The sequence below is a fragment of the Andrena cerasifolii genome, chromosome 7, assembly GCF_050908995.1.
Source record: "Andrena cerasifolii isolate SP2316 chromosome 7, iyAndCera1_principal, whole genome shotgun sequence".
NCBI classification, from domain to species: domain Eukaryota; kingdom Metazoa; phylum Arthropoda; class Insecta; order Hymenoptera; family Andrenidae; genus Andrena; species Andrena cerasifolii.
In genome coordinates this window covers 11346106-11368041 of record NC_135124.1, presented here as the reverse complement: position 1 = coordinate 11368041, position 21936 = coordinate 11346106, and the positions used below count along the sequence as shown (strand labels likewise).

At 46.4% G+C, this 21936-nt stretch overlaps 1 protein-coding gene and 1 long non-coding RNA gene across 3 annotated transcripts in view; both read right to left on the bottom strand.

Moving 5' to 3' along the window:
- LOC143371574 (uncharacterized) overlaps positions 1-14244 on the bottom strand; it is a 38382-nt gene extending 24138 nt beyond the window's left edge. For both annotated transcript variants that reach the window (XR_013086046.1, XR_013086045.1), the window contains exons 1-2: positions 12783-14244; positions 3535-3690 (exon numbers count right to left, since the gene is read on the bottom strand). This is a non-coding gene — a long non-coding RNA (uncharacterized LOC143371574). The remainder of the gene's footprint in view (positions 1-3534; positions 3691-12782) is intronic.
- Positions 14245-16403: 2159 nt separating this feature from the next.
- Positions 16404-21936, bottom strand: part of Neto (Neuropilin and tolloid-like) — a 77782-nt gene continuing 72249 nt past the window's right edge. The window contains exons 9-10 of the mRNA XM_076816866.1: positions 18771-18908; positions 16404-17427 (exon numbers count right to left, since the gene is read on the bottom strand). Of these exons, the coding sequence (XP_076672981.1) occupies positions 16411-17427; positions 18771-18908 (1155 nt within the window). The 3' untranslated portion in view covers positions 16404-16410. The remainder of the gene's footprint in view (positions 17428-18770; positions 18909-21936) is intronic.

The window sequence follows — 21936 nt, the reverse complement described above, 5'->3', positions numbered from 1 at the left end:
GGGAGGGTGATTAATATAAAAGGGCTTTTGTAAAGCTACGACAGTGAATGAACTCGTCCAGGGATGATAATTTATAACGTTTCGTTAGGGCGGATTTCACTACCCCCTTTCTGTATAAATGCGCGCTGCTTTTTCACCCGTCACGGTTATGAATACAGGTACTTTTTAAAGGGATAACTCGAAGGAAGTGTGAATGAGCCTGGTGCACGTTGTTACGTGAAGAAGGGTCGAAATAATAGCTCGCGTTTAACATCGTTAGCCAGTAATCAGGGTACGGCCTCGGCCAGAAATTAGCCTTGAGTGGTCCCTCCTGTTGCCGGCGTAAAAGTGTGATTAATTATTGCACATTCCACGCAAACAATGGATTTCCTTTCGGCCATTATTATTTCAACGAGGCCGCGTGCCGCTCTTTCTATCGACCTAAATTCGTTGCACACAATGCCAGCAACGTGCCAGATTCTTTCTCGCCACGAAAGGGTAGTCGAATCTTGAGAAACATAATACGTAACGCGTTGTAGTTGGAATTATTTCTGGGCAAGGAAGCTCGATGATCGATCGGAGCAATTTTCCTCGCTCAAGGCGCCGATCGCCCGATCGAGGCGTCGGCGTTGTCCTGTGACGCTCGTTATTTGTTCTTTGACAGATTCTCGCGTAAAACGTCATTTAAACTCTCGCTTGTCATTTCTCCGCGCTACAATAAATGATTGGTCGTTTTCGTTTTATTGGTTTTGCAGCTGGCTCGTTCAACGCTTCTGGCTTCGAAACGAAAATTCGATTGCCCCGATCGATTATATTCTCAGGCGAGAATCAACAAACTTTTTATTCGTTTGCCCTTTTTCCTGCATACCGTGCGCATAGTTTGAACAGCGAACACTTTGACTGGCGAGTTATATATTGGAAAGTCCTCCCAAACCTCTACCACATGCATCGTACTTGCGAGCAGGTATTTGAAAAAAAAAACACATATTTTCTGTAATACGTCGAAACCGTTGCGCAAATACATGGAGATACGTTGCACGCATTAACGCAATAAATCATTGCAGTGGAATTTTGACGCCAAACCGAATCACTACATCTCTATCCTGACATTTTTGTAGTTAATCGATCGGCCCCGCGGATTATTTACTTTACTTGCGCTAGTTGCATGTGCTATTTACTTTCAATTATTTCTGACGTCGAATGCGTGGTTCCGCGGCTCCCTCCCTTCTCTAGTGTTTTCATTAAACCTTCATTGAACTTACTTCGAGTCGAATGTTTGTAATCCGGAAACGCGTGGAGTACATGCAATTAGAAATTAAACAACTTCGTGGCACGTAGGTCGGATTACCGGTGCATAATAAGCGAGGGTGCAGCAGCGTGCATCTATTCTGATGTTCGCTGCACTCTTAAGCCTACTTATCATTGTACAATCCATTCGAGGAGCATCCGAGGCGGTAACCCCTTCTTTACCCCAGATTTCGGAGCTCGGTATTACTGTGTCGGGAAAATAGAATCATTCACGGCAACATCTGCCAGTGAAAATGTTAAAACCTGAAAGAGAACTTGCCGAGGATGCTATGCTACCAACAATCGTGTCAAAGATCGCAAGCGAGACAGGGGATTTGAATGCGTAAAGAAAGAACCTCCAGCCGTGAGCCGATTACACCCTGATCCGTGCAGATGTTCGAATAGGTGGAGCGCCCATTGGCCAAGAGTGAAATATTTTTTAACCCCGGCTAAAACTGCCCCGGCTCTATTTCCGGCGTCACTCTCTGATTTCCGCTGCAGTGGTGCGTTTTGAATAAATCAGGGGGGGGGGGGGACGATTTTCTGGCGTGACGTGCAGTGAAGTTACGAAGCTGCGTGACGGTTTAACACGTCGCTAGCGCTCGCCCCAGACATTGTACGCTCACCGTTCACGGTTCGCGTAACAGCACAGCGTAATTAAGTTCTGATTACGATTCTTGCCTCGGAGCTTGGGAAGGACTGCTCGCTGGCCTAAGATCAATCACCGCCCGGACTCGTTCGACCGAATAAAGCAAACTTCTCCAACCGAAGACTACACGCTCAGCTTCGCGCAGCAGTAGTCGCTGCAAGGTGTGTTGGCGATGATCAATCTCCACCATCCGCATTGTCCAAGCTCGCTCAGTCGCGACTGATTCGATTACCCGAATCATCAAGGACTGGATCCTTTGAATTCATTAGCGCGATTCACTCCGCTACGCGCCCAGAGGCAGGGAGTTTACGCCGTTACGAAGAGTGCATCCTCGAGGTACACAGGCAACGTCGAGCTTTCCTCCGAGACGAGGGCGGCACCGAGCGAAGAAAAAACCCGAAGGGGGAGATGCATCCCGAAGCAGTTGGAGTCTCCTCCGTGCAGGGCGAGGGATCGATTTCCTGCCACTTAAATTTCAAATCCCTTTCACAGCGAACGGAGAAGCATTAAATACAATGCTCCGTGACGGTGTAATGAAGATAGAAGGGGTTGGGTTAACGGCGGCTGTGAACCGCGAGACAGTTGCCGGAGTGATTCCTTCGAAATTTCGCCCGCGATCGCAATGCCGTCCATTACAGCGATAACTTGCTCGCGAGCCGTGATAATAAAGTTTATTACACCTGGATTTAACGAGGGAGGCACCCTGGAGCGCGGATGGTAAGGAGGGCCGAATAAAAAGGTATATTGCACAATTTCGACCAAGTAGCTCGTTATCCCGTAATTCGAGGCTCGTAGAGGCAACGAGTACGCGATCCATCGACTTCGTCGACCATACGGCAAGGATTAAAGTTTCGCGGCTTGATCCTTCACCCGTAAACCTTAATTGAATATATCCAGCCGCGCTTAAGGCAACAGCCCACCGCTGATTGCTCAATCGCGGGTCCAGGAAAACTCCAACAACGGGGGAGGATATCTTCGCGTCCCGACAACAACTTTCCGCGTGGTTTATTATTCACGCGGAATGGCTGGGGGGGTGGAAACTTTGCAACTCGCCGCGAGACGCTTAAAAGATTTAACTTGCCTATAATCTCGCCACCGCGTCGGATGCTAATGTAATCAAATTCTGTCGCGATGTCGCGTCTGCTGGATCCCGAACGATTTCGGAATTAGAAAGCGTGCGGTTCCAGCGACCGGACCCTTTGGCCGTTTGTCGATCACGATTGAATCTTTGCCGCGGCAGAATCACCCCCCAAGGGCTTTGGAACGGCCGGATCGTATCGGTCGCGTCTCGCGGTGTTGTATCGCGATGATTGAACGAATAATTATCTCAGGGCACGATTTCGCGACCAATTCGTTCACGGCAAAGGGGTCTTGGTTGAGTTGGTCTCTGAAAATCGGGGCTAGGGAGACCTATCAAGTCAATTGGCTGAAATATTCCAGATTCTATCTTTGCGCGAGCGAGCGGGGCCCGCGCAATAAGTCAAATTGTCGCGGAGTGCTTTTCACAATAATTCGAGCTGACTTCGTACGGCTTTCGTCTGTAACCGTGGTCTCTGGTTACCAGCGTAGGATATTGGCATAAATCAGATCATATAACGAAGTTAAAAAATGATACAGACGTTCAAGGGTCTCGGGGTCCATGAGAGGTGAAAGCTTCCCCTGTGAAATGCAACTCGAAATGCATCTCCCGCGTTCCAGAGTGCTCGTGGCACTGCGTCGTTGGATTGCACTGCGGACTTCGTGAATTCTCCAACGAACTCAACCCGAAGCGACGTCTGGAAATAATAAGACCAAGAAAATAAGAAAATTTAGTTGGGAAACCGGGATGTTTACCTGTTACACGTAGAAGTACAGATAGCATTCTTCGATCGAACAACGGGAAATATTAGCTACATCCGTTTGCTATCCTAACGTTTCTAAGAGACCGTGGAGAACGTCAGAGGGATACGCGCAGTCGTCTGTCTTTTCTATTTTTCTATCGAGTAGAATATAATTTCTTCGCGCAAAGGCCAGATGGACGGGCGAATAGTGGCGAAAGGGGGATCGATACCGAGAGTCGGGCGGTTTTAATGGAAAAAGAGGCAACGATTTTTATTTTACGTAGCAGGAGACTGCACAGAGGGGGGTACACATCGATAGGCTTTACACGGACGAACAGATCTACTCGCGGAGTCAATTTCGTTACGGGTAATCCGCAAGAGGGCAACTCGATGAAAGAGGCAAGCGGATTCGTAAGGGAGGGAAAGCATTAAAGCTCGATAGAACGAATTAGCCGGACGTCCCCCTCTAGTCCCCGTTTACCCGGGTTAATTAAATTTCCATTGATCTGACCCCTCCGCCCACAAATATCACGCTGCCGCGGCCTCCCGCCTGCGTTTTCGAAAACGTCCTTACTAGACCGCGGTCGCGCTTTCGAATCGGCCGTCCCTCCGACCCTTCGCGCCGTTAATATTCGGTGACTTTTTGATATTCATAATTCAAGCCGAGAGCCGAACAACTTCCGACGCCGCGCGTTTGGCCGGGCCCGAGGATCCCGTAAATGGAAATCCAGCGATTCGTTCCTCGTTTATGGTACGAACGTACAGGGTGGCCCGCGATAAGTGGTATACAAGCTATTCCACGTCAAAGAGAATAGGTGAAAAATTTAGTTTCACCGATTCTCTTCAAAATTACAGCATTTGTCGATAACCCTACAGAAACGATGTATACCGAATTTCAACGGCCTATGTCAAATAGTTTAGTAGAAAATTCACTTAACCTGTAATATCTCGGTCATTTTTAAAGATAATGCAACCGGTCTTGGGTTCATTTTAAAGCTGAAGGAATGCCACTTTCTTGAAAAAGGCATTTATTAGTTGAAGACTCAAAGAATCGAATGGTATTTTTTTCAAGCCGGACCGTGGGTGGGAACGACGTCAAATCGCGATTTAAAACTTTGACATCGATTACTGTTAAGATTATTAACAATAAACAAAATATTTTATACACAGGTTGAGAAAGCATTCCTTCAGCTTTAAAATGAACCCAAGACCGGTTGCGTTATCTTTAAAAATGACCGAGATATTACAGTTTAAGTGATGACGCGTCAGCCGATTTTGTTTGAATTTTCAAAACTTTAACATTAAATATTTCGAAAACTATTTGTCACAGGCCGCTGAAATTTAGTATACCTTGTTTTTGCAAGGTTATCGACAAATGCTGTAATTCTGAAGAGAATCGGTGAAACTAAATTTTTCACCTATCCGTTTTGACGTGGAATAGCTTATACGGATGCGGTGCTCGAATGGCGCGTTAAATTGAAAAACAAACGGGTCACATTGAAAGCCGAGAGGTCGAGGGACACGTTGCAATTCGATCGAATCAGATTCAATAGTGGAACTCGGCATTATTTTTCAATTTCAGGGTGACAGTGTCTGTTGCAGCTCTTCCAACTTCCAACCTGGCTCGTGCCGGCCTGTTTATATATCGAAACGAAGCACCCTGTACGTGGACAATCGGAATATCGGGAATTAAAATGAACGTTATTAGCGTCTATCAGCGGCGACACCGCGAGGAGAAAAAGTGCCGGCGTAATCCCATTGCAACCGGCTCGGTATTTATCGCGCAACGAAATTATGCGAATTGATGCGGTTTCGAGGGTATCGAGCCGCGTATTTACATTTTATTAAAAGTGACAGCGGCCGATGGCCGGGCATAAATCGCGATCCCGCCGATATTACGAGTCCCGCATGCTGCGGCGGATGCAGATGTGCAACGATGCAGATGTGCGAGCCTGATCCGCGGCCATCGCGACACACGGGGAAAAGCCGTGCCCGTAAAGCTCAGACTTTATTCCTCCATTTTCCTTCCTTCCCGTTTTTCTTGTCGGCGTTTTCCACGGTTTTTCCGCGCCACGGCTCGCGCCCCTCACACCCTTCCGCGCCGCGTTCGGAATAACGTTGTTTACACGAGGTGAACATCCCGCGGATACGTCGATCCATCTTATCCAAGACAGATCAGGACACCCAGCCTGCAGCGTCTTTATTCTCGCCCATCTCGGGACACGTTCCCGCGGATTTTTCAAAAAAATAACTGCGCAGAGGTGGAGCTAATAAAGAACGGGAAGCCGGCGAGGCCGAGCCGATCGATTTTAATCATCGCCGTCATGACGAGTATCGACAAGTAACAAGGAACTCCTTCCGGGCGAAGAATTTTCATCAGAAACTGGTTAACATCGCGAGGAACCGAGCAACGTATTAAAAGTTTCCGCGGGTTATAATGGTTAATTAAAGCGGCGGCTTCGAAAGTTGTCAGCGGGGAAAATATTTATATCAATTGGGCCGCGAGGCGTTCTGTAATTTAGTTTAACGACACCGAAAGCCCGGGGCTTACAAAGACACAGCAACGGCCGCGAAACAATAGCTTCCAGTTGGGCTGGAAACTTCTTCCCCTCGCGTTAACGAAGACAAAGGGAAGGGTAGAAGGCGAGACGGGCGCCGTAACCGAAGTACTTGCACGGAGCATTAGCTTTAAATCCGTAATCGACAGTACCATTAACGCCCGCCCCTGGATCTAAAAAAGCACGAGACCCCGAGGTCGAGAAGCAGGTGGCCACGAGTCGCTGGAAAACTCGATCGTTCATTTATTTAGCGGCCACCACTGTCGGGGCGTTCGTACAGGTACCCCGTTCCAGTTTCGGTAGCCGGTACGCGAGAGTCCGTCCGGCAGAATGTAATATTTAAACGGGAACAATAAAGAGTATTGTCCAATTTTCGCGGGGCGAAATAAGTAGGTCGATCGCGCCTCCAAGGACACAGCCATTAACGCGTATTTATGCCCCTGAGAGAGACGCCGGGAAATATACCGCTGCTGGAGGAATAATGGCACAGGGGCCATCCGCGAGAAAAAGCGGGATTCTCCAATAGGCGTTCAAGCCGGCACGGCCTCGGGGCCCCATCTTAAAACTTCCTTTAGTGGCCGTATATCAGCGCGGCAGACGTCGCGTCGTCATGAAATCGTGATCTCCCACAGATGGGCGTAAATTTTTTCACGCGGTCGAGATCTTTCCTCGGTGGCGAATTCTTTTTCGATCAACCTCCGCGGCCTCTTCCGGCACCTTTTATTTCCCATCACGCGAATAAATTTGTCGAATGCGGTGCAGCTGCGGCCATTATGTAGCGAGATCTTGCCACTGGGAGGAGGGTATTAATTTCACGATAGTCGATGACTGTCCCTTTTTATTCCACCATCATCGCATTGCTCCAGAGGCGAGAATGTGCCTCGAACGTTAACGAGCCACCGCGCAACATATATTCGAGGAGATTCGGCAGAGGGATTTGTCTTCGGCTGCCAAATACTGGGGAGAATCGAAGAGGGGCGGTAACCTCTTCGTTTTGAAACACCGCGAGAAGGAAGAAAGGCGAATTTATCTTACAGCGAGGCGGCAAGAGCATGGATCTTCTCGCTGATATAGGGAGACTATTGAATGCGTGGCTCGATGCCTGTGTGCACGGGCCGCCAAGAGAACATTCACGACCCACAAACGTATATTTACCGCGACGTCTGCTGCTCGAACAGCCTCACCCCATCGCCGTATATAAACCGTATTCCACGACCCCCCCGCGCGAGTCTTGTTCTCTTCGCTCCGCGGCACGTCGGGAAGATCCTTCTTCCCGAAGAGCTTTCGAAATGCTTATTTTACGGCACGGCGTCATAAAGGCGCGATCTTCCAATGAGCGTAAAACTCTCGACTTCGATTCGCCGTAACCCACGGACGCCTTACAATAAATACAGATGGAGTGGAAAGTACGGGCTTGCACCCTCGTTGTATCGTGCTCTCGTTGCCTCTCGTAGCCATCCCTTTCCACCGCACGATGGAATCCCGACCTCCAGTGTTATATAATACAGGCAGCGACATAACATGTAGGGCCCACTTCAGGAATGAATTCAACGTTCACAGACGGCAAATTGAATTTCTGAGAGCATACTCACGATTTCGTCTAATACAGTGATTCCCAAGTGGGTCGCGAAGTGTTTTCTGAGGGGTCGTCACAGTTTTCGAGTTTTTTTTTTTAATATTATTAAGTTAGAATTGTATTCTAAAATACCTATTTTTAATGTGTTTTCTTTACCTTATTAAATTTACCTCACCTTATTTATTTATTTAAACGGAAGCCCTTTGATAAATCAATATACAGCAGTGTATACACTGATAAATGAAGCACAGATTATAAATTTACATACATTATATGGGGGACGGGGTGTCGCAGGTTATTTGAATATTCTATAAGGGGATCGCAACTCACAAAAGGTTGGCAAACACTGGTCTAGTACCTAATTCAGCCATAAAGATCTTCGTATTGCAGGAATTCTAATTAATTCAATCCATGTTCGACCTGATTGATCATTTCCTAAACGCTGTCTGTAGTTCTCTTGATGAGAACACTCCGCGAGAGATGGGAGACTACTTCATGGGCTACTTGAAGCAATACATGAACTCATTTTACTGTTTTCAAGTGCTGAATTCATTCTTATAGGGGGATTCCATATATTACGTTGCGTTCTGTGTGTGGACTACTCGATCGACCTTCTCGAGATCAGACGAGTGTTCTGCGTCGCATCCACTCGAAGGTCCTTCGGACTCGCGAAACTTCCGCGAGAAGGAGATATATGGGTGCCACTTCGGACCTCCTTGTCGAACTTACTTACATTTTCATATCGAGATAACCGTAAATCGATTCGCCCGCCTCCATCGACCTTTTATTTATCGAGGATGGCCACGGTCTATGATGGAACGATCGCGCAAGATCGCGAGGAGAATACTTTGGCGAAAGGCCAGCCGCCATAATCGCTTCCGATAAATACTCGTCGCATCGGAGAACGGAAATGACTGACAATAAAAACGAAGGGGTCGAGCAGGAGGTAAATGAGGGAGGGACGCGTTCACCTCGTTCAGTTGCAAAGATTCTTATTGCATTTACAACGGAGAATTTCGCCGAGTTGATCCTTGACGATCTAACTGGCTCTTTTGCCTCCTATCCTGGAGCTGAGCTCGTCAGAGGAACCATTAGCGAAAGATTACATGTTGCTGATTTATGTAACAACGACGCTCTAAGCTGATTACACGGATTTAAGTAGGCGAGGCACGACGGATCGCGAATAAGTCTGCCTACTGATCATGCGAATCTCATACCGCGGCGATGGAGGTCTCGTAATTATTAGACCGTACGACGAATCGCGGAGCTGGAAATTCCCTAGGACTCATAAATGCTAAATAATTCCGCGATATAACACGTCGGTTTAATTCCGTATACGCAGAGCGTGCGTTTAAAATTTGAACGTAGCTCCGGGCATCGAAATCGGAGGCCAATTACTGTAGGAATATGAATTCGCGTGCGATAATTTTAATATAAATACGCATACGTATCATTTTCAGTATGAATCTAGAGTTGTCGAAGTTTTTGTTTTCCTTCTGGCAATGATCATATTCAAATGATATAACACCATTGGTTAACAGGTTGATATTAAATTTACGAGTTAATCAATGCTCCCCGTGGGAGCAACCTAATATTCAATCATCCCCGTGGATGAATACGAAGTTTCATTACGCATTCGAGATAATTTTAATCATACCAGCGGCGAGAGTTCGTGATAAAATAATAAATCATTCTCGATAAGAAACTGAGCACATAACCCGGCTGGGCTATAATCCAGGAAGATACGAACTAAATGAAACGAAATTTCGCCGGAAATTGAGATAGCAGGCATTACGAATTCGAGGGTTTGCGACTGTCTCCCGACGATGACACGGTGAAATTAGCCTGCGACTTAGCTTCTCGTATAGGCACGTCAAACAAAATCTAAACACGAGGCTGTGTGAAAGAGCAGACTGCATAGCTGCGCCGTGAATTTTCAGTTGCATAACCAATAAGTGATTTCACTTTCCTCTTGTACATTGCTTTTGTGAAAGTAGCAGGAACGCTTATGGACAAACCCTACTTAGCTTCATAAAAAATTCACAATATGCCCCGACGCTCCAACACTAAGCTTCTCCTTTACTATTTAGATAATGATCCGCGACATTCTAACGAGTTTCAATATGAAATTTGCCCATAGGCGAAAATGAAACACACGGGTGGGCACAATTCCCATCGTTACTGCGAATTGCATAGGCTTATCTCTTCGCTGGTAAATGCCGAGGACTCGACCGAAACTTTCAAGCGATAGAACTTCGTTTTTGCGTCCTTTTTCGCTGACTCTTGTTTTCCCGCTACGGCGCAGCCTCACCATGAAAGTTTAATCCAAACGGGAGCGTGCGCAACGGTAATTACCCCGTTTTCAGTTAATTATTTCGAGCTGAGTAATCCAGATTGTAGGTGGGCGGTACCAATGGTAGCGGAATGAACAAACAACGACTACATCTTCGGCGGGTGGCCGAGTGTGACTACGTCGCGGGAAATTGAAACTATTAGAATGCAAGGGAAAGGACTACTTCCATTTTCCCGGTGGGAGGAACGGTCGAAACGGGAAGCAACCTTACGCACCGTCCGCGTCAACTTTCTCGGAGAGGTTCCGTTGGAAAATATGGCAAACGATTTTGGAATTTCGCTGGGAAGACGGAGAAGAATCTACATTTAACGCGCGATATCTCATTGTCGTCACGCGGCCACCGACATCGACGTGACTACGGTGCTGAGCGCACGTACATAAATTACAAATTATGCGGAAGAGATAAAGGTGACCGAGCACGGCACTAGGTACATCCATATAGACGTACATATGTACGTGCTACACATGTGCCCAGATATTGTGCATACATGGGATACAACGTTTCAAAAGAAGCCGCGTTTCGCCTCAATTTAACTCGGCCCCCTCGTTATTCATATTCTTTTCATCCGTCTCATGGAACGACCATGGTTCTGTTAAATGAGCAAAAATCAACCTCTCTGTTGTTTGTACAGTTTTCACGAGGCGTGGGAAATTCAACGATATTAGTTTACTATTAACCCCTTTGAGCGAGCAGAATTAAATTTCCCGCGTTAATTCTGAGCGGGACGCATTTTTGCAGCTAATAAAGCAGGTATTCGTGAAATATTGTGGGGGGACAAAGGTTCCGGAGTTAAAGTGGACTTGAGTGGCCACATTGATTTGGTTAATCTTACCTCCACTTACATCCAGCTTTGGAATTCTCCTTTCTGTGGGACTTCGATAAAAGAAAAGTGGATAATTTGAAAGCACTCTGTGAGCAAGTCCCCAATTATTGCGGAAAGTACCTAAATCCTTAAAGGCGATCAGCGAATCATTTAAAGCTAAGTAGTTCATAGCTGTACCAGAGGTTTAAGCAAAGCTCCCCTCCCCCCCGATGGTAAAGAGAATATTAATAATGTTAAACGAGTAACCTAGGGAAGTGAAGCTTCCGTCAAACGTTACACATTTTCCGAGGAAAAACTTGGATGAAAATACTGGTTAAAGCGACGGGGTACGCTTCACTGGAACGCCGGGCGAACGTTTATGCAAAAGAAGAAGGGAGGAAAAAGAAACAACGAAGGCGTACAAGGTATTCATGTAAATCGTATTTTATAATCGCCATGCGACGGGAGTCACATCAGCGGTCAAAGTGGATTAGTAGCTTAGCAGGGGAAAAATCTACTCCACGGTGAAACGAGCCCTCGAAGCGGACAAGCGAGCAACTAACCAAGTGCTGCGCGAAGTGATAAACTAACGAGTGAAAATGCTTCCGTTGAAATGGGAGTCTAATTATGTCTCCGCGGCTTATTTATCAAAAGGGCATAGAAATTGCGAAATAATATGGATGGCGGATAAGCTTCTTTCTACGCAGGTATATACGTCCCTACAGGCCCTATTTTCAACTTCGTGGCGCTCGACGCGTTAATAATTCACGAGGGTAAATCCGTGATCAAAGGAGGGTTGGATGAAGCGTCTGGGTTATTTTAAAAGTACTATATTTATTATTCGTCTGACGTGTCGCTTTTAACAGACGATCATGCGTCATTTATATACAAATGTGTACACTCTGTTCATTCTGCTCCTAGACGGTAAACGTTAACACGTGATCTGTACAGAAGCGAAGAATTTCCGATTAATACTAATCGCTAGATTCCTGACAGCTTTATAACGTGTTTGCATACATCAGTTACAGTTAACACGCACGTGTTTCACACATTTCCCCTTTCTCTCTCTCTCTCTCTCTCTCTCTCTCGCTCCCTCTCTCTTTCTCTCGCTCTCTCATTTTTTCTTATTTTCGCCCGACCGTTCGACATTTAATTGACTAATTTAATTATTCGTCCGCTCGCGGGCACAGTAATGGCGCACACGAGCCATGGAACCTCAATTTTCCTCGAACGCCTACGTTCCGTACTCATTCGATCGACAAAACGCTACCAGTGATTCGGTTAACCAACGAAACGTGCGTGCGCGATCGAATTTGCTCAAAGTATATCGAATAGAGTATCGTACGACGAAATACCATTACGCTGTTGCCTTTCGGAAATCATTCGGGACGCCCTTTGGAAAATGTATGTCGACAAAATGGCGGCGATCGACCGTCCTGATTAACAATGATCCGAATTGGACACGTCGAGCCGAAGCCGCGTATCACCTACTGTATAAATGCATTCTTTCGACATTCCTGACCGAGTGCACGAGAACATTCACGTTTGCATCCGCGACTAACAGTGGAAACACCGTGGAAAAATAGTTTGCCTAATATCGTGTCTTAATTCGTACAGTTTACACGTCACACGTAGCCCGACGATCAAGTCGGGCGTAATCGATACGCCGGTGTACAAAAATGGTTAGGCTACGTTCGGCCTGAATATCAATTGCCTCGTCAATCGTGTTGACAGCCTCGAATAATGAATCTACTTACTGATTAGCCAAAGTGATCAACCGCTTCCGACAGCTTGCACCTCTTATTTCCAAGCACCCTTTTTAAAAGCCTAGCACTTCAACTTGTCCTTCACTCGTTCACAGAACACGATCACTTCGATACTGTCACGCGATTCCCGACTAGCGGCGCCCTCGCGACCCGCCACCTGCGGCCATGCGAATAACTAAAAACAGTGCGAAGCTGTGTCTCTTTCCGATATGTGTTCGTCCCGTACGGGCTTGTTTTTCCTCGCGGAGAAACCGTTTAAATTAATTGTTCACCGTCGTTCCGTGTATCAAGCGCGAGTTTAGTGCCGCGAGCCTCGCGTTCCGTTACGCTTCGACCTCCGAACGCCAATGACGCCGCGATAATGTCAACAAGCTGCGACGCGGGAAGCAGTCGGAGTTTGCGGTAAGTGGCTTGCACCGGACGTCACGGACGCCAAAATTGGCGGGAAACCGAGCGTCATTATTCCGACGATTTTCGCTGTTTCTACCTCGATGGGAAGGGAACACGTTACTCACTTCGCTAATACATGTCCGTTTTGACACAATTATGGTCAAATGAGCCGCGTGAATATACTGTATTGATGCATATGAAATGACGCCTTTTCACCGTTTGAATTTCCGCGCCATTGAGAAGCACGAATTCTGACGTCGTCTTGCTTGTTGCATCAACGTTTCTTTTTCGACTTTTTAAGCTACTTTTGTTTAACCAGAGTGCCATAATGAAGCTTGCTGATGGTCAAAGATTATTTCAATCATGTGTATTATGTGTTTCGGAACTATGTACTATTACCCGGCCGAAAGAAGATCCCCAAGAGGCGGGCTCGGGCGATACAGTCCGTCGCTATGACGATTGGTCGAATCACCTATTTGGCCACACTTTTAAAGACGCGGCACACGTATTTTGGTTATTGGCTGAAGTAGGCACATGATTGTCGCACCGCGCGACGAAGAGAGCGAACAAAACACATCGAGATCGAGTGGAATAGAGCGATCTGACCGACGAGCGCCAAAGCAATAGCGTAGGCATCTCAGATAGTTAACCATTAATATATAATAACATAAAAATTTCCTTATTTTTCACAATATATTCAGGAAAGTATTATCATTGGTTTGGTTAGATTTTTCTGATTAAAATAAGCCCAAACGCAATCTCGCACAGATTGTTTGAAAAATAAGGAAATTTTTATGTTATTATATATTAATGGTTAACCGTCTGAGATGCCTACGCTATTGCTTTGGCGTTCGTCGGTCAGATCGCTCTATTCCACTCGATCTCGATGTGTTTTGTGCGCTCTCTTCGTCGCGCGGTGCGATAATGTATGTGCCTACTTCAGCCAATAACCAAAATTCGTGTGTCGCGTCTTTAAAAGTGTGCCAAAATAGGTGATTCGACCAATCGTCATAGCGACGGACTGTATCGCCCGAGCCCGCCTCTTGGGGATCTTCTTTCGGCCGGGTAATAGTACAACAGAAAGTAAACTGGATAATTGAATTTATTAAAAGATTTAGTCTCTTGAAGAAATTGTCTATACAGGAGAATTCTGTAATAGTTTACAGACAATTGATGCGTAGCTCGTTAGACTAAATGGCGAGGCTACAGTGTGATCATGAGTTTTACTTCCCAATCAACTATGTAGCTATAGTTCCCAAACACCCTATACAACATTCAAGGGGTTATACCTAGTCAGGCGGCCGTAAAGATACGAGTATTTGTGAATTTTTTTCGAAGAAGTGGAAGCGTATATTTTTACAACACGTTTTGCGCTTAAACGAGCAACATTTAAAGAACATTTGGAAATTTTTTCGTAGAAAAATATTTACGTTTATAATAAAGTAACAACCGACATCAAAGAAGCATTTTTAAAAATTTGGTTTTGCGGTGAGCACTGCCATTCGGAACCAGATTATCTAAAATCAAAAAACAAAAAAGATTTCGTTAGTATATTAATGTATCCTCAGGTTGACGGAGAGAATTTTCTGAAATGTTAATTTAAAACAAAATGGCGGCTATTTAAAGTTAAAATCCTGATTTTTCTCGCGTGATTTTTGCACGAAAAATCAGGATTTCAACTTTAAATAGTCGCAATTTTGTTTTAAATTAACATTTCAGAAAATTCTCTCCGTCAACCTGAGGATACATTAATATACTAACGAAATCTTTTTTGTTTTTTGATTTTAGATAATCTGGTTCCGAATGGCAGTGCTCACCGCAAAACCAAATTTTTAAAAATGCTTCTTGGATGTCGGTTGTTACTTTATTATAAACGTAAATATTTTTCTACGAAAAAATTACCAAATGTTCTTTAAATGTTGCTCTTTTAAGCGCAGAAAGTTTCGTAAAAAAATACGCTTCTGCTTCTTAAGAAAAAATTCACAAATATTCGCCTCTTTATGGCCGACTGATTAGGTATAACCCATTAAGAGGTAGCCGCATCCCTTGGAAATTTCATCGAGGAAGTCTGATTTCATGTGCACCAACCGAACAATAATCCGCACGATCCTAGCGAAAATCGCAACGTCAACATGAACTCCAAATTTAACGTAATTTACGAACGAACAGCATGCGTTTATAGAAAGCATCCGAGCTAAGTGACAACAATCCCCCACTTTAACAATATTACGATCGTTGTCCCGTTTGCAAGACCATTTATCCAATCTATTCTACCTTTAAAAAACGGAACGCTTCGGTTCCGAATTAAACACTAGAAGGGTATCGTAGCTCCGATCTCCAGGTCCATCGATCTCTCCGTCATATCGATCGATCTGACCACGCAGCGACGGGTGCCCAGGGACGATCTCAAGCCATCGAACGAGCTCTGCGTGCCAACGGTTCTCCTCGAGGGTCGAATTATTCGTCTGGCGGCCCTGTTGGGCCAGGTTCGATAGAAGGGCTCTTGGTGGCAGCGTTTCAAGGCACTCCAGATTACCGAGGACCTTCGCGGCGGCAGATGGGAATGCGAGGGGCAGCCACAATGCTGCCAGGCCAAGGTCGGCGCTTTGCACCGGAAAATAGGAGCTCTGAAGGCCTCCGGTGGCCTCAGGATCGGCAGATCGTTGAGCTTCAGAGTCGGGCTCGATCGCGACGCCTTCGGAATCGGAGCGTCGTCCGTTGACTTAATCCTGTCGCGCTCGGTCGACTGCAGGGTCGCGACATCGTCGAGTAATGTCCCCGCGATCGTCTCGGTTGACTCCCAGGCGGTTACGTCGTTCGGTCTTGTCCCGCTGACTTCACTGATATCGCCCGGACGGGTCCCCGTCTCTTTTATCCTCGCGACTTCGTCCGGCGGCCTCGATAGCGCGGCGTCGTTCCGCTTGGCTGTTCCGTGAGATTTCGATGTCACGGAGTCCCTAATGGCGTCCCGCGCAAACATGTCTGGGGACTTCCGATCGTCTTGATCCGAGCAGTCCAATTGGTCTGGCCGATCGATCGCGCCGGTATACGTGGATCAGGAGGACGAGTTCGCCTCGATTGTCGAGCTGGTCGAGACGTCGTCGTCCAAAGAGCTCTGCGTCGCCACCGTCACTTTGTTTCCCTCGTTTCGGCTAGGCAGCTGATGATCGGTGACAGTTTGACGGGGATGGCGTCTCTTGTAGGGCTCCCAATCCCCAGGACCCCGGCGTCAGTGCGTCGCGATCACGTCCGGCGCGCTCTTTGTGCTCTCTATGCTGAAGGGCCGCCTTTGATCCACCTCTATCACTGCCTCCGCCCTGTACCTCGGGTCCGGCGTCGTTTGTTGGGGGCACTTGGGCGTGCCAGAATGCTGAGTGCTCTGCGTGTTGCTAGATCCGTGCCCAGACCCGTAAACGGAGCTGCCGTACCTCTCACCGGACCCAACTGTCGCCTGCCTCATGAATTTAGGTGATTCGCGATAGGCACTGTTCTCCCTGCTGGGCTTCGGGCTTTGGAACCTCTGGTACGAAGGGTAGTCTGGTGGCTCCGTGTAAGGGGAGCCTTGGTGTAGCGGGTAGCCGGTCTCGTGAGTGGACCAGCCATGAGGTGCTGGGATTGGGTTGTGCTTGGGACAGACGCCCATGCTGCCATCTCTGCCTCTCGACGCTGGACTGCAGCCGGAACATTGGGAGCCTGGCTGCTGGGCACTGTGCTCGGAAGACTGCTGCGTGCTATGCTGAGAGGGCTGAGGGGGTTGAGAGCCGTGGCGCGACTGGGGCGGACTTTGATGGTGGTGAAGATGGTGGTGACGATGATGGTGCAGATGACTGGTCCCGTTTTGCGAACTCGGCCCCCGGACACCGAAGGTCGTGAAGCCCAGAGGCATCGAGCTGTCCGAGATCCTCGCCTCGAACAGGCTCTCCCGCGTCTGGCAAGAGTTGTCTCTCATCTCCGGCTCCTCGTTCGACTCTTGCAGCCGTTCCTGCGTGGCGTTGCTCACGTTGTTGCTCTGGTGGATGTCGTTCATGTCCCTCGTATTGTAGCTCATCTCCAGCGCGAGGTCCTTCGTATACTCCTGCGGTATCAGGGTAGTGGGTGGCAGAAGCTCCTTGCTCGGGACCACCTCCAGGCTCGGCGACTCGCTGTCCCGATCCCTGATGTCGGTTCTGGAAGCCGAGATCGGACAGGGTGTCGCCTTACGGCCTAGTTCGTCTAATCGATTCTCTCTGGACTGCCTGATGTGTTCCTAGGGGAAGACACACGAATTCTTTCGATTAGTAGGATAAACATTGCAACTCAAGCAGCTCGTGACATTCCGTCTGCCGCGTAATTACGTCGTTTAAATGTATAAACGTTCATAAATTTAAAGCACTTCTTTCGCGCGCCGGTTCTGTTGCTTTTCACTTCGGATTCCCAGAGCCTTTGCGAGTGACACACTGGTTGGTTACCTTTGAATGAATGTACAACGCGGTGTATGGCACTCGTCGGAATGGAAATTGGGAGAGATCGTTGCAAGTTTCATTATCGAACATTTTTACTCTCCTTTCAACATTTTTCTTTCCAAGCTGAAATAGAAATTCCCCCGCGCAGCTAATTGCTGCAGGGAATTTTTAAAATAAAAAATAGTAGAATTAATACATTGTGCTAATTGGATACAGGAATCCTATTGTGCATCGAAAGGGGGACTTTTTAAACGAATGGAAAAAATATACCCTAAACGTAATGGTTGAGAAATGTCATTACCTATACCTCGTTACGATGTTAACGAATAAAGTTTTCGAGGCTCGAATAATATCCCCGAGCAATTACCGCTTTTTCAACCCGATGGCTGGTTGAAAATTAATTTCCATTCGCTTGTTAATGCCTATTAAAGTTCCTTCCCGGTCGTTCGTGACACGCCCAGCCCCAGTTTTCCGCATTTTATCCACCGTGAATGGGTGAAACGAACCGTGGGCTTATTTCGTACGTTATCAGCTTCTTCTCCCCCGTGTTGCGCGGATGTTAGGCACGTATGGTCGTACGTGACAATTTCGGGACCACGAATCAAATCGAAATCTCCCACGTTCGACGCCCAATTGAAATTCCAGGGCCGAGTTCCAGCGGCTTACGGTATATGGTTCACAAAAATGTATAATATGTACCCCGTGATTTTTTAATACATTAACCTCCCATTTCAATGACATTGCGTACAGTTTTCGAGGGGAATTTTATATAATGGTGTTTCGCGATGGAGTTAACAATATTTATCGACGCGGAAAATGTCTAATTGTGTCGAATCGCGTGCAACGCTCGCTGGATTCGAACATAGGCACAAATGAGTACACTGATATATACTTCCATCGCAACTGAGGTGCTTTAATAGCGAACAATAAACTTGTTGAACGATCGAGGCAACGTTACGCCACCGGGGGCCTGTAGAGCGTTCGATTCCCTGGAATATCGTTCGATCGTAAAAGTAGGGATGCTGGCGCGAGCTTTTAATAGCGCGGTAACCAGCCGGATTTTTTTTCCGGGAGGTTTAATCGTGGCCTTGTATCAATTTTCCTGTAAACTGGGGGCGAGGTGGTTGTTGCCAGAGGCTTCACTTACCCGGATGATTCGGTGGTCCCGGACGAGCTTTCGGACGCAGTTGAAGACGAAGGCGAAACTCATCCCGAAGAGAATCATGGAGAAGACGATGAGGATGATGACGATGTGCTGGGAGTCAATCAGCCGTGATTTCTTCTTCTGCAAGACAAAAGGATAAGGGAATTCTACATTAACTCCAGCGACTACTTTCTTCAGTAGCCACCGCTTCTTTGCACGAGCTTGCTTGTGTACAGGGTGGTCTACCTGTCATGGTAACGCGAACTGTATTCCTATTTCTCTGATTAAAGTTCCTCATTGCAAATACACACCTAGAATACAAAATCAATGCGCTTTAAATAACGCTTAATTAAAGAACAATTCTCATCATCCATCGTGCCTTCCGACACAGTACCATTCCACAGAATCCAGTTTGCACGAAGTTAATTACGCGAAACATTACCCTAGATTATCTTGATATATGGACAACGCTGATGTATCAGAATTTCGATAAATAATTCTTTACTAAACGCAGTGGCATAATTTACGTTAAATCAACAACGCGAGGGTGAAAGCACGAAACAAAATGTTGACAAAAGACCGTTCATTATATCTGGTTACTTATCACGTGCGAGATTTTGTACCTGTGTTGGATAATGGATCGCAAAGTACACATTTATCGGGGACAGTTAACGCGGTACAGAAAATAACGCATAACGTGGCGAGCCAAGTGTTGGTTCTTTCTCAGCCTTTGTGTTGCTCGTGTTTGCAAGCTGCGGCTTCGCAGCATTAAACATCCAGCTAAAATTTACAGGGGTGCACCAGTGTACCGCGCATGTTAGACCTCCGTATAGATCAAAATTCGAGGACGACATTCCTAGAATACTGCAAACGTCGAGTAGGGGCTGGGGGTTGTTGTTCGCGTTTTCCTTTCGTCCCGTTCTTATCTTTATCGTTGTATCCTCGTGTCGTCCAGTGCTTGCCCCGCATAGTAACTAAACGGTGGGAATGCCGGTAGTGCCACGGGCATATTTCGTCGGGGGCTTAATTCGAAAATCCTCTCGCCCCGGGGGCTGGAACTTTTATGAACAGGAATAAAAATAACCGGAATAGTTGCTGCAAGACGAGGGGTGGTATTTCAACTGGAATAACTGGGGTGAAGCGCGTTCGGGTATTTTGGAGAATCGATCGCGACCACTGACGTCTTTATCGTTCGTGAAATGCACGTGGGGCATAATGGTCTAGAAGCGTCCCCTGAAGTGACTACCGCGCAGTTGCATTAGAATCGCGATTAAATTATTCTCAATCGAATATCGGGATAATCTTCGTTTTACCAGCGACCGGCAACAGCGTATCTCTCCCCTCGCCCACGCGAAACGTTAAAACGCGGAAAATAGGACCGCGATAAGAGTAATAAGAATAATGCCGCGTAACGAGCGCAGCTTGCGGCGAATCGGCACAATTAACAATACAGACGGAGTTATCGCGTTTCCACTTCCTCTACTCTCTACTCAAACGAGATTCCTGAGCATTAGATGCTTACATTTTCCTGGGGAAACTTGAACCGGGGTAGTGTCTGCGCGGGGGTGGGAGGGAAGCTCTGGTTGAGGGGTTGGAAATGCCTATTTCTGCTTCCGCCGGCCCGAGAGGTTTATTGTTATGCTTATATGGGCGAGCACACTTCGACAGGCGTTTCGCGTGTCTGTGAAAGTCCGCGGAAAAATATGTTTTTCCAGCGGCCACTGTATTCGCGACACGAGAGATACTCCTGACGCGCTCCTCCGTTATCGAGCACGGATTTATTCCAGCTTGAAGGAGGCGGCTCGATATTTCTCGATTATATTGATATCTATCCGACTCCGATATTCACGGTCGTTGTATTGGGAATTACGAAGGTCGCCTTTTGTGCGCGGCAAATATTTTTTTCCATTCACCGTGCGCGGTCCCTTTTTCGGCAGCAGAGTTTATTAAGATCAGCGCTCTGTCAGGATATCCATTTCCACGTTCCTCGCTTTCTTTCGGGTCCCGGCTCGCTGATATTAATACTTTATGAAAGCTGGTTTATGTATTTTCTACTGACAAGTAAAAATTCAGTTATAGGGAATAGAGTTTCCCGATTTGGAATATATATTTTTAAAGTACTCATAGTAACTAAGAAATCCTGAAAATTATATCTGCAATGGACCTATTTTACTCGTGTTATCAATAACATTCAATATAGTCTCAAGGCGTATGCGAAAAACGGCAAATCCGAAAAAAATATTTAAAAACTTCTCCGGCCTTTCCTTTTTGGATTATCTCCAATAAAAGCGATTTTTTATTAAGAGAACTACCTTAGGATTTTTTTTTACGCAAACAATAACGTCATATTCAGATTCAGCACTACAAAAAACAAACAGATGCCAGGTTTTAGCAGATTATTCTTAAATAAGAGGATTTTGCTGTTTTTCGCATACGCCTTCAGACTATATTGAATGTTATTGGTAACATGAATAAAATAGGTCCATTGCAAATATAATTTTCAGGATTTCTTAGTTACTATGAGTACTTTAAAAATATATACTCCAAATCGGGAAACTCTATTCCCTATAAATGAATGTTTACTTGTAAGATCCTCGCCTCACGCTTCTACTTTCCGCATTAAAGAAAATTCCTATTTATCGAACATTCGACAAACACGTCACGATGAGAGAACATCAAACTGTTCACTAGGACGAATGCAACGAGCACGAAACGTCCTCGGTGCACTCTTCCTTTTCTCTTCCATTTGCTCTGGAGTCAGCTCAGGGAGGTTGAACAATCAAATCAATCGTGTGGACACAGAAAATATTTGCCGCCTCCCCCGTCATATCAGGTTTATGGTGACTAGCGTTAGTGATAACTCTGTTGATCCTGTAGACCTCAAATTACAGAATTTTTCCATGGTTCTCCAAAAATATCGAGTGTCCCTATTCTTTTTTTTCACCTGTGAAAAATACCTGTTCCCCCGATGTCGAAAAGGAAAACAAACTTCTTTGCAATTCCAGCGTCCAACAGTCCGCTTTATATTCCTTACAGTGCGCAAATGTTTACTGCCCGTTACCAACGATTTTATTGTTGCTCCGTTCAATTCGCACGCGGTGGAATTCTATCAACCTCCATTCTAAGTGGCTGCTATTTCCATCTACACCGTAGCGTGCTCGGTACATCC